Genomic DNA, 15183 nt, shown 5'->3' on the forward strand with positions numbered 1-15183 from the left:
ACAACTGTTGCACAGAGTTACCACATTTGACACTTGCCCATGCCAATGGGCTCCTACCAATGCCCCTACCAATGCCATCTCTGTAAGCAAGAGGTGGCTGAGAAGAAAATTCTTCAAAACATGCTCTGTATGTCATTCTGGAGATGTAATTTGCTTCCGTAAAACACATATCATCTCAGACTAATGCAGGAGACTGGGCTGCTCTGCACTGCATCTCTCAGTGGCTGCTTTAGAGACTACCTCCCACCAGGAAGACCACACAGTAAGACATGACTCACGTTTGTACTGTGTCTTCCAGGGCTGGTGAAGACCACAGCCTTCACCCCAGCATCTTCTTGGCTTCCTCCTGCAGCAGTTCCTGCACACTTTATACAACAAATCACTACTCTAATTACAGGAGCATGTAAACAGGTGCAGTAATGTAGGATATGGTTGTTCCTATAAAAATAGGTACAATTAGGGTAGCCTGAAAACATTTTAAGAAAGATATGTACCAAAAAACGCCAGCATGACGTACCTATGTAGACCAGCTAAACTATACTGAAGTTTTAAAGCATGTCTGTTCTTGGTATCTAACACAGTATTTTCCTAAAAGGATTCCAACTATTCAGTCTAGGACCTCACATGCCATTTAAACATTGAAACTTCAAAGAAAATCTTCACTGAAACAGGTAATGTGAATTTGGCTTTCCCAAAAGGCCTAAGCCAATGTGCAGAAATTACATACAACTAATCCATGGACATCTTCAACACATGAGTCCAGAATTTTAATTCCTCCTCCACCTTTAAGACTCTTACTGGAAGAGAATATATACACCTGAATACAGCCTTTAGAGTTGAAACATGTGTTAGAAGAATTTAGAAAATTACTTTGCTGTGTGCCAGTGGCCTAGAAAACTATTCTCTGATTTTTTTTTTCATTCCTCCAACATAGTACAGCTCTGTATTTATTAAACTCCTGGTAACTGATGCTTTATGACATTCCAATAGAGCAAACATTTATATAAAAATACTGCTACAACTTCACACACTCAAACCTGAGAAATGAAGGTGGCATTTCTAGGAGCAATGTGATAAATGCAGCATTTGACCACAGCAGTTACGAGGCAGAGGACAGATGAAAACTGACATCCTGTTAAAATGTTCAAACACATATGGAAGGACAGAAAGCTAATTCTTCTGAAATACAACCTAGCAATTAAGATCAGCAAATGAGCTTTGCCAAAGCTAGAAGAACATGTCCTCCCAGAGCTCCAATACTTGAAGGAAGGTGGTGGGGATGGGGGTTTGTTGTTCTGGGGATTTTTAGGGGAGGGAGGAAGTAGGGGTTTTAGAGGGGGTTTGTGTTTACCTTTTGTCTAAGGGCATTTTTGCTTTTTGCTGTGCTGAGAAATGTAACTTCACCTTGTAGTCATTACTTTGGTAGTATGTCATTGTAACTTGATTTGTCAGTTGTTGACCCGGGCTAGAGTTATGCCACAGGCAATGGTTAACGCTTATAAGTTACTATTCATAAGACAAATTTTCAAATCCTTTAATATATAAAGATTGACTCAGCCTTTCATTACTCATAGAATGACCTTAATGTGTACTTTACAAATGTGCATTTGCAAAACTAAAAAATGATATTTAAAAAAAAAAATCACAGTATAGTAATAACATAGAAAAGGACAAGATCCCCTTGAGTTTCAGTGAATGAAACAAGACTCTCAAGGCTGGAGATGAGGATTTTTAATTAAAATCTTGTATTAATACTACAGCATACTAAGTAACTGATGAGGTAATACTGCAAAAGAAACTGATTTTTTTCTTTACTTGTTCTAAGAATAATTCAAGATTTCCTTGTGCCCAGCATGGATATGTGTGTATCACACACAAACTGTGATCAAAATTGAGTAATGGCAGATAAAGCAACTAAAAAAACCCTGATGTTAACATTGAAAGCCAGGGCTTCCAAGTAATTAACCTCAGGCACTTCCACCTACTTTTAAAGGCTAAAAACTCAAAATTAATTGAAAGTCTGTAATATTGTGGCACTGCTTAGATACAATAACCTCAGATCCAGAGTGGAGACTTTAGGAAGTAATGATAATTGATTTTTTTAACAACAAATAATCCAAAAGTAAACACCAACCCTCCCACACACAATCAGAGCCTACAGTAATTCAGTTACCATTCTCAAAGAAAGGACAAAAACGAAACACGGAAATGGTACGCAGGAATAAAAGTAATTCACTTAATCAGCCCACTTGACTATCAACAGATATTTGTTATCAAAAATCCCTTCTATAGAATCAGAAGAAAATAATCAAATGTAGTGTGCAACCACAGAAGTATTTAGAGAAATATTAATCTCAGCTGGAGTGTATATGAATATAAAACATACATGCAGTATTTTTGCCTATGTGGCTCACAAAGGAGAAAATGTCTAGGAGCAAAGTTATTAAGAAAATAAATAAATGATTCAGAAATACTACAATTATTTTAGCTCTAAAGGATGAATTTGTTTTTCTTGTTGAAGTTACGTAAATTTGGCTTTCTTTACTCATACAATGTTGACAAATTCACCTTCTATATTGCTTTTTACATCAAGACTACAATTACTTCTAGTCTTTTAAAATTACTATGTTTGAGAAACACCCCAGATCAGGATATGAATGAGTCTCCTTTTCTCATCCAAATCAGAAATAACTGTGATTACAATTTCAAAGTGATAATCAATCTGCCTCCCCCATCCACCCCAAATTGTTTGAGACCTAACAATCAAAAGTAATTCTTTGGGAGGATTCATCCTTCAGGAGGGTCTACTTCATCTTAAATTGCTTCAGAATTATTTTTGGTGACAATGTGAAAGAATAGCCCATGTCACTTTTGTATTCAAATTAACCATCCATTTCACAGCTGGGCATGCCCCTGAAAACTTCTAACAACCTCTAAAGTGCTGTCTTCTTCCTTTTATCAGAGCAGCACCCAGTATCTTAAGCCAGAGAAGTCCCTTCTTTTTCAGAATGAGTATGTAATAAAGCTGTACCCTTTGATTACTCTCCAGTGCAATTGCTTCAGTTTCCCAGAGCTTTAACTATAATGCACATAGTCCTCAGATTAACTGTGTGCTTGCACAATCCTCACTGGTTCATTTAAGTCTTCCTTACTGGTTCATTTAAGTCTTCCTTCAAAGCACATTACATTTTTCAAAGACCTACACCAATCCAATTGGCTGCTTAAAATGAAGCCTATTACAAAAGCAGAGCTATAAGCTCCTGACAAAAACATTCAGCCTTTCATACTAATCACAGATAACATGGATTTGGTAAAAGATAATTAGAGACATCTACAAGACTTCTGTATACTGATGAAATTTGAATGCTTTCTCCAGTACACCTTAAACATTTAAGTAACACCAGAATGAAGTGATGAGACATGTATGCTTATGAAAATAAATGTTACTTTGGAAAAAATCAAAGAGAAGACTGGTTTCAGTAAACAGAACTGCAGCAGGAAGTTGTTCATGACACCATAAAGCGGTAAGCATATGCTTGGTTAATCATCAGACCGGTGGAAGACTGAATTAAGAAGTGCCAACAAATCCATACACATAGAGTTTTAAAGCATAACCTCTATCTACTTGCAAAGCAGCTATTTGTACCCAACCAGAGAATATGATGCAGGACAACTTCTCTGGAATAATCAGTCATCCCAGCACCCTGTTTTCATGTAACAAAGAATTAAATACAAAGTAAATTCAGCTGCAAAACAAATGAGACATCAAAGCACGTTGCTCTCAATAACATTCTTTAAGTGTCATATCTTGGCCTGTATCCCAGGATACCCTGGAAATGACATATTGCATCTCAATGGGATTCTTTCAACAAAATATTTTAATAAATAAATTCAGGTTTTATGCTAACTTATTTGACTAAATAAAGCTTTTTGGGCCTTTTGTGCAACAGATGTCAAAGCCTGATGGGCTTTTGTCCCAATTCCTAATTATTTGTGAAACTGCCATTTAAAAAAGCTATCACATAATAATACCAATCTATAATCCATCTAAGAGGCACAAGAATGATTCCACTCTGGACTGGCAAAATTCTAAGTTTTAAAACAATATCAGGTTTCAAAGCCAGCTCACTAAATAAAAAACTTGAGTGTTCTGCTCTAGCTAAAGCAAGGGACAAACCACCAAACTTTGTTTATTATCTACCAAAAAATAAATATGAAATGAATGACAGTGTTTTGCCAGGTAAAAATGTATAGTCTCACTACCATTATTGAGAAGGATAGCTGAGAAATTGGCAGTTGTGCATATTTTACCTGATTTCCCATTTCCATAATAATGGTTTCAAAAGTTTCCTCTTTTCCAAGAAGTATTTCCAGAGAAGTTTGCAAAAATACAGGTTCTGTGATTTTAGAACACTTCCTAGCTTTCATAAAATTATTTTTACCAATCCCAAATGCAAGCTGTGACCATGCTAATGTCTCTAGACCACATAAAAACTTTTGGCAATCTTCAGACAGAACAAGTTTGTTTCCAAACTTGGAAGCAAAGAGGTGACTTTTCATTACTTCAGTACATACTAGAGAATGAACACATCCACTTATTCTGCATATTATTGCAAATACTAAAAAATGAAATTCCTAAAGTTGTAAAAACAAGATGACTCTAATATGGATACCAGAAACTTGTATTTAGAAATTTGTGACTAATCAGCCAAAATTCTTCCGTACCTGCTTAGTTGTAAGAATTTTTATGACTTCTGTTTTTAAAATTAGACAAACATTTAACTTCCCAATGAAACAATGCCCCCAGTAAAGATTTTATTGTCATTTTATTCTACTTCAGTGATACAGCTGGCAAGAGTTTATATGCTATATGGTACTTCCACATCACATACTTAAAGAAGTGAAATGAGAATCGGAGAATCTGGCTCTTGATTCTGTTTTTTTCTCCAATAATTTTACAGCATAAAAGACTACTTTTGTTTTTTCCTCATTGCTATTGTCTTTTTAGATTGGGCCCCAAGGTAACAACATCTTAAAAGGCAGCAAATATACCTGCATAATTCCTGGCACATACGCAGATGATCTATCAAGTCGTCATTTAGAAAAACTACCAAAAATGAAAACCAAAAAAAACATAAGCATTAGGTGCATTTTATTTGCAAATGTCATATGCAAACAAATGGTGTAATACTTGGGTTGAAGAAAACTAATAGGGTACTACATTTTTTCCTTTCTAATAGAAGGAAAAATATCATTATCCTGAACCATCCCTGACAGACAGATATCAAGCCTAGACCTGAGTGATTACAAAACATGCCTTATCTCCTATTGGTAAAAACAGTTTCTTAGTATTTAATTTAAAAAATACTTTCCACATGAGGCACCACTTTCTGTTCTGTCATTGACTGCTGATGAAATTGCATTATTTCAGCCTGCTGTATAAAATTCCTTTACGTTTTTGTGATAAGTAGTAATTTTTCTCTTTAGTTTTGTTATCCTTCGCATGAACATGCCCAGCTGTCATTACCTTCTCTCAGCTATTATTTCCCTAAACTTTTCATCATTTTTGTTGTTTGTTGAACTACATCCAGTTTATTTTAAACAGTGCATTATCTTTGAAGATAATCAAGAAAATTCCACACTATTTGACACCCTGGAGGAGACAGTACAAAGACAGACTAGGTTTATAGCACAACAGCACATCAATGTACACAAAAGGCACTTGCCACCCAAGATTTATTTTTTTTTAGCCTATAAAGATGTTTAAAAGTTGTATTTTACCCATTTTGGAGTTACTGTGATAATTCTTGCACAAAGGAAGCATCTGAGTTAAATTTCATGGTGTCTTATAATATAATAGGACATAAACCAGAAAAACACATACAGGATTAAGTTTCCATAAAGCCCAAATGATCTGGCATATGAAACAGGAGAAGGAATTTAATCCACTCCTATAATGTACTCAGGGCACATGACTTCCACCCTGTTTCCATAGCTGCCTGCTATAGCCACCAAACCAGAATAGCAACCCTGGCTCCTCCAAGCCACTTGCATGGGTCTAGTGACCCATCACCTGGCCAGCTCTCATAGCCAGGGCCAAGGATGTGGCAGGCTCCTGTGGCAGCTTTTCAGTGGCACCATTTCTTGCTACCCCCTGTGCCACCACACTCCCTGACTTATGGGGCATGCAGGAGCCAGCGCTCAGCCAGGTAACTCTAGAGGTCAGAGTGACTGGCTGAGTATATTCATCTTCCCACTCTGAGTTATGCTCATTTTTAACTTGCCTTGAGAACCTCCTTCTGTTTAACCCCAGCACTGATACCTGTAGAAGACAACATGCTGAGGTGCAGACTGCTTTGATTTCCTTCACCCTACAAAGTCTCTCCTGATAGAAAATGACACTTTTCAGTTGTCTTTGTACTAGACAAAGTGTAAAGCCTCTTTTCTGAGCAAACAAATTAAATTAGGAATTAATTAGTTTTAAATGTGAAATTAAATAATCTCTTTACTTAAAAGAAGCCAGTCGTACAAGGCAGGAATATTATTTTCTCCTCTTTTGGAGAAATGAGAAAACATTTATTCAAGTTTTTTTTCCCACTAAGAATTTTTAAGCCAGGAATTATTAATGAGACACTGTGACACACTTTTGTAGGTAAAAACACAGCATAAAAATGGTACAATGACCATGCAGAGCTATAAGATTTTTAGTCCAAATGTCTTTTCCTTGTCACATGATATTTTCAGAGTTGAGAAGAACTCATATAACAATCTTGTGTGCAATTCAGTCTCCTCAAATTTGTTTTCTTCTAAATGTACTGTGAATTTTCCCATTTTTTAAATAGAAAAGTAGCCATAATTTTGCTTTATACCCATTGGAAAGCTGTCCTTTTACTTGCCAACTAGCAAAACGTATGGTTATGTTTCTGTTAGTCAAAGCATAAAAGTGAGCACATGACTGTACACTGACCTTCATCTGTTCCCAAATTATGCCTTTTAGAAGCCTTGAATCTCTTTAAGAGGAGTTGCTGAAACCTGAAACTAACTTGGTCTATTGCTTTCTAAAGTAGATGAATGTAAAACTTAAGTATTATATTTCAGGCTTCTACTGCACTAAATATATCAAAATTAGGATAAGGGAGAATATAACTGGAACTGAGTTTGTGTTTAGAGAATAATGTTTTGTTACAGGCATCAATGATTACTTTGCAGTACATCTCTATTTCTGACAGAATATCATAAATTTGCAGAAGGAAAATCCCTTCAAGTTATTTTTAATAGCAGTGACCTTCAAAAAAAAAAATTAACTCCTTCCCCTATTGCAAGTCACACAACCACAAACTGCTCTGATAGACCAAAGTCTTAAGAAGAATCCTGAAATACACCTTTTCATTTCTTGCACTCCTCTTGATTTTCATAAGGATGTGTTAACAATAAACCAATACATCAGCTTAGTATTCTGGCAGTGTATGAAATAACTGCAGAAAGTATCTTTTGCTGCATGTCACTGCCTAATGAGCCAGAATTGTGTAACACAAGTATCATATCAATAAATTTGTTCAGTAACTACAATCACGAGGAAGTAACCAAGGATTTTTATTTTTCTTCATTCATTTTTGGTAATCTTTATTTGCTGTTTCTAACGATGTAATAAAACCTTGCAATGAGCTCTGATACTGTTCATCTGTGTGTTTCAAAGAAAGATTAACTTAAACCTAACTGCAGGACAAAAGCAAGAGTAAACATGTTATTTTCAATACAAAAATGGCTTCTAAGCTGACAAATTTCTTGAAAAGTTTACAAATTTGTGACAGTTGTCAGATGGGAACTCTAGCATTCATTAAGTATTTAATATCCTTATAAAATCATAGAAACCTTCAGCTTGTAAGACACTTTTGGAGATCATTTGATCCAATGTCCTGCTCAAAACCAGGTTAACGAAATTTTAAGTTAAGTCTGATTTCTCAGAGCCTTGTCCAGTCAAGCTTTGAATTTCTCCAAGGATGGACAAAGCATTCCAAGACTTAACTACTCTCCATGGGTATGTCTTTGTGTCCTGGGTTGTCTTCTGTTACAATTTAAATCTAATTATGGTATGAAATGCTGCCTCTTTTGTCCATAATGACACTCAGTTGACTTTGACAGCACAGGTTTAGAAAGTTTGCCTTGGTAACATTTTATTGTGTGAACAGGAGTAATTTTGCACAAAACTTTTTTTTTTTTTTTTTTGTTTCCTTTAAGTGGCATGGAGGGATTAAGAGTAAGCAATTATTTGTTCATCATAAATTCCAAATTACTTAAAGCAGATGTGAATCCAGGATTGATACCCTAATTCTGAATGGTCTTGATCTTAAGAAAGCTCAAGAGCCACACGCTGTATACTCAAACCCAGATCTGCAGTAACTAAGAGAAAAAAAAAGTAATAGATAATAAAAATTCGCTCATTTTAGCTTTAGCTAGTGTTATGCCACCTTACATAAGGTTAAATGATCTTGTCCTACAGTAATACATAGTGAGATTTTTTGAGGTGACACACACTTCAATACTACAATCTTCATGGGCTTGTCTTTGTATAGTTTCATCAGCTGTTCACCTGAACAGTTGGAAAGGATAAATTTATACAAAAATAACTTCATCTATCCTGTATCTATTCTGATGCAAATCTATCAATCACGACTCTATTCTGATACAATCCGTTCAATATTGGCTTATGCTGACCTCATTTGAAACAATGGAGAACACTGAGGTCACAAAGAAACCCAGCATACAAGCCCACCCAGAATGAAGTCCTCTACAATCTTCAGCAATTAGACAGTGTTGCTTTTCCACATAACTAGCGTCACAGCTATTTTATTAAAATATTGCATTATAAGGAAATTTGAACCTGACTAAGTCTGTCTATAACAATTGGCTTCACATTCACAAACAGAATTATTTCCTATACAGAAAGTTCACATTATTAGCTTTGGTGACAGAAGTTTCATTGAATTTACTTCAGAAAGTGTCAGGCATTCAACAGTAGTCATTAGTTAGGATGGCAGCTGTTGTACATCTGAAGCTAACAAATGTTATGTGACCAGAGATGACTGGCATGACATGTGGCCATAGCCTTTTTATACAGTTATGTTCTTAACTATTCTAAAAATGTCCACAAAGTCCTTCAGAAATACTGTTCCCAAGAAGTTCATTGAAAATCAATCCTTTAATATTTACCCCCCTCAATTAGTTGCATACATTCACACATTATCACAGAGCAATAAACTACAGTTTAAACAAAAATAGTAATACAAATTATTCATCTGGAAGTCCTGTTCTCAGCATTGCAACTTGAGGCTGGACTCACTTGCTGAAAGTACTGGGCCTGTATTAAATTTCCAGCAATCAATTATCATTTCAGCCTTTATATCTGTGATCATAAATTCAGGCACATGCCCATATGGATAGATAAAGTGTGAAGACAGAACCGTCTTCCAGGCAAATTCCAAAAGCAAGTGTGAAGTTCAGGATTGAAATATCACGCCCTTTTCTGTCCTCATTCTCAAGTAGTACAGGCATTTTTATTCTATCCAATATTTTCCAATTATTCCTGGAACAAAACCTTCATAATAGTTATATTGATAAAAAGTGTGGCTGTCACTTTCTGTCCATCTCAGATACCTACACACAAAAAGATTCACTGTAAGGATTTAGAACATTCCAACAGGGATGAATTTACAAAAATGACATTGATTTTACCTACTCATTTGATTTAGAAGAATAATAATCTCTCTCAGTATGGTTCTGGTTACGAGTCACAACTTCTTTTGACATTAGTGTGTTGCTACATTTTTTACATTAAATGGATTTCTAAAAGCTTTTTCTAGGGAAAAGTTGTTACCTTTGCTTTTTATTTTTAACCTCTAGGACCTGAATTTTAAGTGACTGCACTAAGTATTTTTACTTTGATAAAAGACATATGCATATTTTAGTACTTAACAACCCTGAGACTGGATCTGTTTCATATATAACACATTTGATATAGTTTTGCATGAACTGATCTATGAAGTTTGGAGTTCACTGCTTTTCTTCCCTGATAGGAGAAACACAATTGGAAAGACAGAACAAAGTCGCTAGCCATGCGAAGAGGGGTTTGGTGCACAGAATGCAGAGCCTGAAAGGCTTCAGGCATTTGTAAAGTTACTTGAATTGGGCTTTGCCTTAAACATCCTTTTATAGAAGTGGTGAAGAGCATTAAAATAAGAAAGTTCACAAAATACTAGGATTTACTCAAACATAAAACGGAATCTCTGCTGTATTCCAAGTTATTGCCAGTGGGGGAAACAAACAAACAAACAAAACCCCCAAAAACCAACCAGTAAACAAACAAAAGCCTAAACAGTACAACCATAACTTCAGACTGCTTTTTAACAGTCTTTATATTAGGGCAATGCCTGGGATAGTATATGCACAGGTGAGAGAGTATGGTCACATACTTGGAACTAGGCCATTTAATGGCACAAATAACAACAGGGTAAGTACGTGGGGCAGAGAGTCCTTCCTGCAGGTGACACACTCACATTTTTAATAAATTAAAAAGTCATACAATCCAAACCATCTTTTGTGTAATCATTAAAATGTACAATACATCATGTGGCAAAATCCTCCTATCTAAAAAGCCAAGCACAAACAAAATTAACTGAAAATATAATAAAACATGAGGAGATTTAAGATTTTGCTAATATTGTCTAACACAGTAGAGAACTACCTGCATGTATAACACAACAGGGGAGAATTGAAGAGGAAACTGGGGGAAAAAGAAATGACTCCACATCAGGAAGATTTGACCAGTGGAACAGAATACAGTATGAAACACAACATGAACACAAAAGGAAATAATGTGATTCCACCTGTTACCTGTCATGTGTCCTCATAAAATCCCAGAACTTCTTAGTGCCATTCTGGGGGAAAAGAAAATAAATACATCCATCAGCAAAATTATTTCCAAGTAAAAAATTTCTATAATGAAATTCAACAAAATTTAACAGGCATTTCTTTGAAAACTTGGTATAGGTAGTTTTATTTAAGAGATCATAATTACGGATCTTGAGTCAGTATTATAGATGTTCCAGAACTTTCTAAGGACAGTTCAAAATCTTAGATCTACATTATGCTAACAGCTAACTTAAGACTATGGTAGTCTTTGAACCCAATTTTGGCCACAGTATCAACTTCATATGCCAAATCTAATCATTCGTGTGGTAGGAAGCTATAAGCATCTAAGTTTTAGCTAGCAAACCAAAACCTCCACAGGTCTACGTTCTTGTGTATCCAGAAGTAGTCTTATTACAGCTTGTACTTACCTCCTAACTAAACTCATTTGAGATCCAGGAAAAAAACCACCCTTCCCTCTAACCCCTTACATGGCCCAAAATAGTAATTTTGTCCACAATATGCCTACCAAGAAGAAATCACACTCCGTTCTACACAACAGCTGTTACTCTTCACTGCTGCTGGGGGTGAGGATATTGTCTTAACAGTAGGCTTGAAGTCACAACATTCACCCATGAACTGGGAGACATAAAATCAATTACTTCCTTGGGTTGGCCCGATTTCTGTCCTCTGCTGCCTTTAAAAGAGCAACATCCACTACAGCACAGCTGAAACTGATCCCTGAAAACAAACATTATGCCACAGTTATAGTGAACACATACATACTTGCTTACATTCGTTTTCATCTTCTATTATGACCTATACCAGTAACAGAGACATGTATGTAACTCTTTACCCTGCTTATTAGAACTGTGATGGTATTTCTCATCTGAAATATGACTCCATAGTTTCATTCCCAGGTCACTTTTAAAATTATAAAAGGAATCAGTATCCAACCAGAAGCAATTCCTTTGGTTGACATCTTTATCTCATTAGCAAGGCAAAAACTAGACCTGCTGATAACCTATACACCTAGTTGGTTTTTTTTCCAAAAGCAGCCCATGCTGGCTATTACAAAGTATGGTTAAATGGATGATCAAACCCTGAGCAACTGGTTAATGATTTAAATCAGGTAAATGTGAGCAATGAAAGAAGAATCAAGTTTAGTTGGTGGGCAAAGGTGCCAACCAATATAGACAGGCCCTTCAGCTCTATTACAGATGTCATGGCTACCAAATACACAACAGCTGGTGGGGATTAGATAACAAGCACTCTGGTTCACAGATTAAGCTCCTGAGCTTTATGACTTAACCAAGCTTTTTTGAAAAGTGACTGCTTGCTTCCTAGATGGGTTTTTCTTCATTCCCACAACTCTAATCATAAACAGTTGTTCCTCTAAAGAGAAACTCTAGTCTACTCTTTCATTGGTGTCTGCACATACCTTCTGTTAACACTGACAGGAATCAAATGCATGCTTTAGAAGAAAAACCCTGTCCTTGTTTAAATGAAATATAATTTTGAAAGAGAAATAAACACAGCAAATTCTCAGTGTGAACTGAAGTACCAAGGTGATTGTACATCCAGTTCATTCCACCTGAGGAACAACTTTGAAAGGACTATGATATTACACAGAGTTGCAACACTTGAACTTAACAGCACAGGCTATGTTGTCTGGTAAAATAATCTAAGGCATTAAGATCCATTCAATCCTTTCATAGGTTTATTTCTACCTGGAAGACATGTATTTGTGGGCTTTTCTCTTGCATGTAGATTGCTGTGCAATTTTTCATTTGAGCGATGGGAAACTGTGAACCAAGGATAATGTCTTCTGCATGTATATCATATTGTTTCTCCAGTGTCAACCTCCCCTTGCTCCAAATGGTCAGACCATTTGTCATCCATTCTCCCACTGTAGTGTCCACCTGGCAGAAATGTGGGTGTCCAGCTTATGGAAAAGAAAGAAAGTATCTGAATTAAGGCTGTCTTTGCTTTAATTTAGGCTATTCGTCCTGTGATATTATTTCCTAACATATGATGCCAACAATGATCTTCCCTTACTCCTTCCTCTTGTCACCATTTTCCAAATTATAGAACTTGATTGCTTTAGAACACTCATGAAAGGGTTTTAAGTAGCTGAGGAAAATTACACCCTAGAGAATCATCCTTCTCCAGATGGGATCCATCAGATCTGAATGACCTCTTCTCAAGGATGAGCTCCATTAGCATAACAGAATCTACCTCACAGCCGTGCATATAATTTTTAACAGAAAGTAAAAGAAGTAATTTAGCACACACCCCCCCCAAAAAAAAAAAAAAAAGAAATTAAATCTGTTTTTTCTATTTTCTTAGTGGCTGGGCAGCACATACAGCATTTTATCTAGAATATGACTTGATTAGTTTAAACCCCAAATTCAAATCCAGCCACAGGCTAAATTGAGTCTGTCCATTCAAGATACTGGCTATTATCATACACTCTGCCTGGACAATGTTTGTTAACTATTTTCTGCCTATATTAGAGTGAAAAAAATTATTTCATATGATCAACCTGCACCTGTCCAAATAAATAAATCTATAAACAAATGAAACATTCCAACATGTCATTGTTTACAGTGGCAGAAACTCAAATGAGCCCCATTCATGCCCTATTGTCCAAGTCAAATGTAATTTGAACCCAACTGTATGGAGTTGAGTTTCTATTGTACCAAATGCCTGGTTCTTTCCTAACAGACTAGTAGAAAGGTTGCTAATTATTAATAGCATGTAAACAGTTGCCAATGGTTCTTATGCTGCTTTACATACTTTACAGAACATTAATTCTGAGCAGTTTCTAACAATTATATCAAGTTGTATGCAATATCTCTATCTTATCTTTAAGACAAAAATATTAATTGCTGAAACTGATCAAGATTCATGCTTTTAAAAGCCAAGCAGCTGTGATTTCTTATTAAACTGTTCCATTCCATATACACTGGCCCTTGACAATGCTCTCCTATCACCAGAGTTACAGATAGTTGGAAAGAGTTTAAAGTATTGATGGCCAATACCACTTGCAAAAAAGAAGTATATTAGTGAAATACAACAGCTCTCTGAAACACTTAATGCACTTCCTTTTAATAAACATATAGAGTTGCACTACCGTAGAACAGTCCATCCTCTAATTTCTTTAAGGAACAACCAAAGTATCTCTCAATGAAGTGGGAAAAACTAATATAATTGATTGCTGGTAGATCTAAACACTGACGATGAGAAGGAGAAAGGACTGAATTATCATATTTGGGTAAGATTTAAACAATTATTCTTCACATAGAAAATGTGTCCTGTGCTGTTTTATGAAGACAAATACATCAAAAGTATTTCATGTCAGTTATTATTTGTTCAGAATAGCAGTTCTGATACTGCAACAACCTTGTCTAACATATACTTGATTCGGGAAATCTTTAATCCCAAGGTAACCACACTAGTTCTGTGCTCAGTGATCAGGCTCTGTGATGCTGCAATGCTGAATTAGTGCATATAGTATGTGTAAACTAATAAAGCTGTATTCCAGGAGAGACAGCATGGGACACAACTTCACTTCATAATACACAGAAGACAGATGATTCAAATCAGCATAAACTGTGCAAGAAAGCTGTATCAGGTCAGATGAGATGCTCATCTTGTTTAGCATCCTGTCTCTAACAGTGAAAGGAAAATTTAAGAACAGAGGACACATACAGCAATGCCTCCCCATAATACTCTTTCATGCCTTTGACCAAAAGCAGTTGAGGTATGTCAGAAGATAATCCCTCAAAAAAGCATTCAAATTAAACACAGTCGTACTCCAAATCTTTGCTTTTTGAAGCAAGAAGAAATGACCACTTCTATAATATCTGAATGTGTAATAGTATGCCACAAGACCTGCTCATCTTGTCTGTGAGATTGACTTGATACTTGCATTGACAACTTAGAATTACAACAGTATGCTACCAGCTTGACAGCCTGCACAAGAACTAAAGTGCTTTTGGCTCAACTGATTCCAGGACAACCATGCACTGCAAAACAGCTCTCTGCTAGACAAGTGTTGACAGCGGATGCAAGTTCAGCAGATGTGACACCTACCAGCAGAGAGCTGTTTATGATGCCACCCATATTTGATCTCCACATTCTCCATCCTGCTTCTATCCTTGAAATTGTTTTCCTAAGACTTCCTGCACCTGCTCATTGCCAAAATTACAGGCAGGAGCCTGTTCACACTGTCTGTTACAGATAAGTTGAGCTTGTCTACAGCCTGTGACCAAA

General features: G+C 36.1%; 1 protein-coding gene across 1 annotated transcript in view; it reads right to left on the minus strand.

The window, feature by feature from the left end:
• NUDT14 (nudix hydrolase 14) overlaps positions 1-15183 on the minus strand; it is a 56973-nt gene that overhangs the window by 18053 nt on the left and 23737 nt on the right. The window contains exon 2 of the mRNA XM_054400756.1: positions 10891-10934. Coding sequence (XP_054256731.1) covers positions 10891-10934 — 44 coding nt within the window. The remainder of the gene's footprint in view (positions 1-10890; positions 10935-15183) is intronic.

This window comes from Indicator indicator, chromosome 4 (genome assembly GCF_027791375.1).
Source record: "Indicator indicator isolate 239-I01 chromosome 4, UM_Iind_1.1, whole genome shotgun sequence".
Classification (NCBI taxonomy): Eukaryota; Metazoa; Chordata; class Aves; order Piciformes; family Indicatoridae; genus Indicator; species Indicator indicator.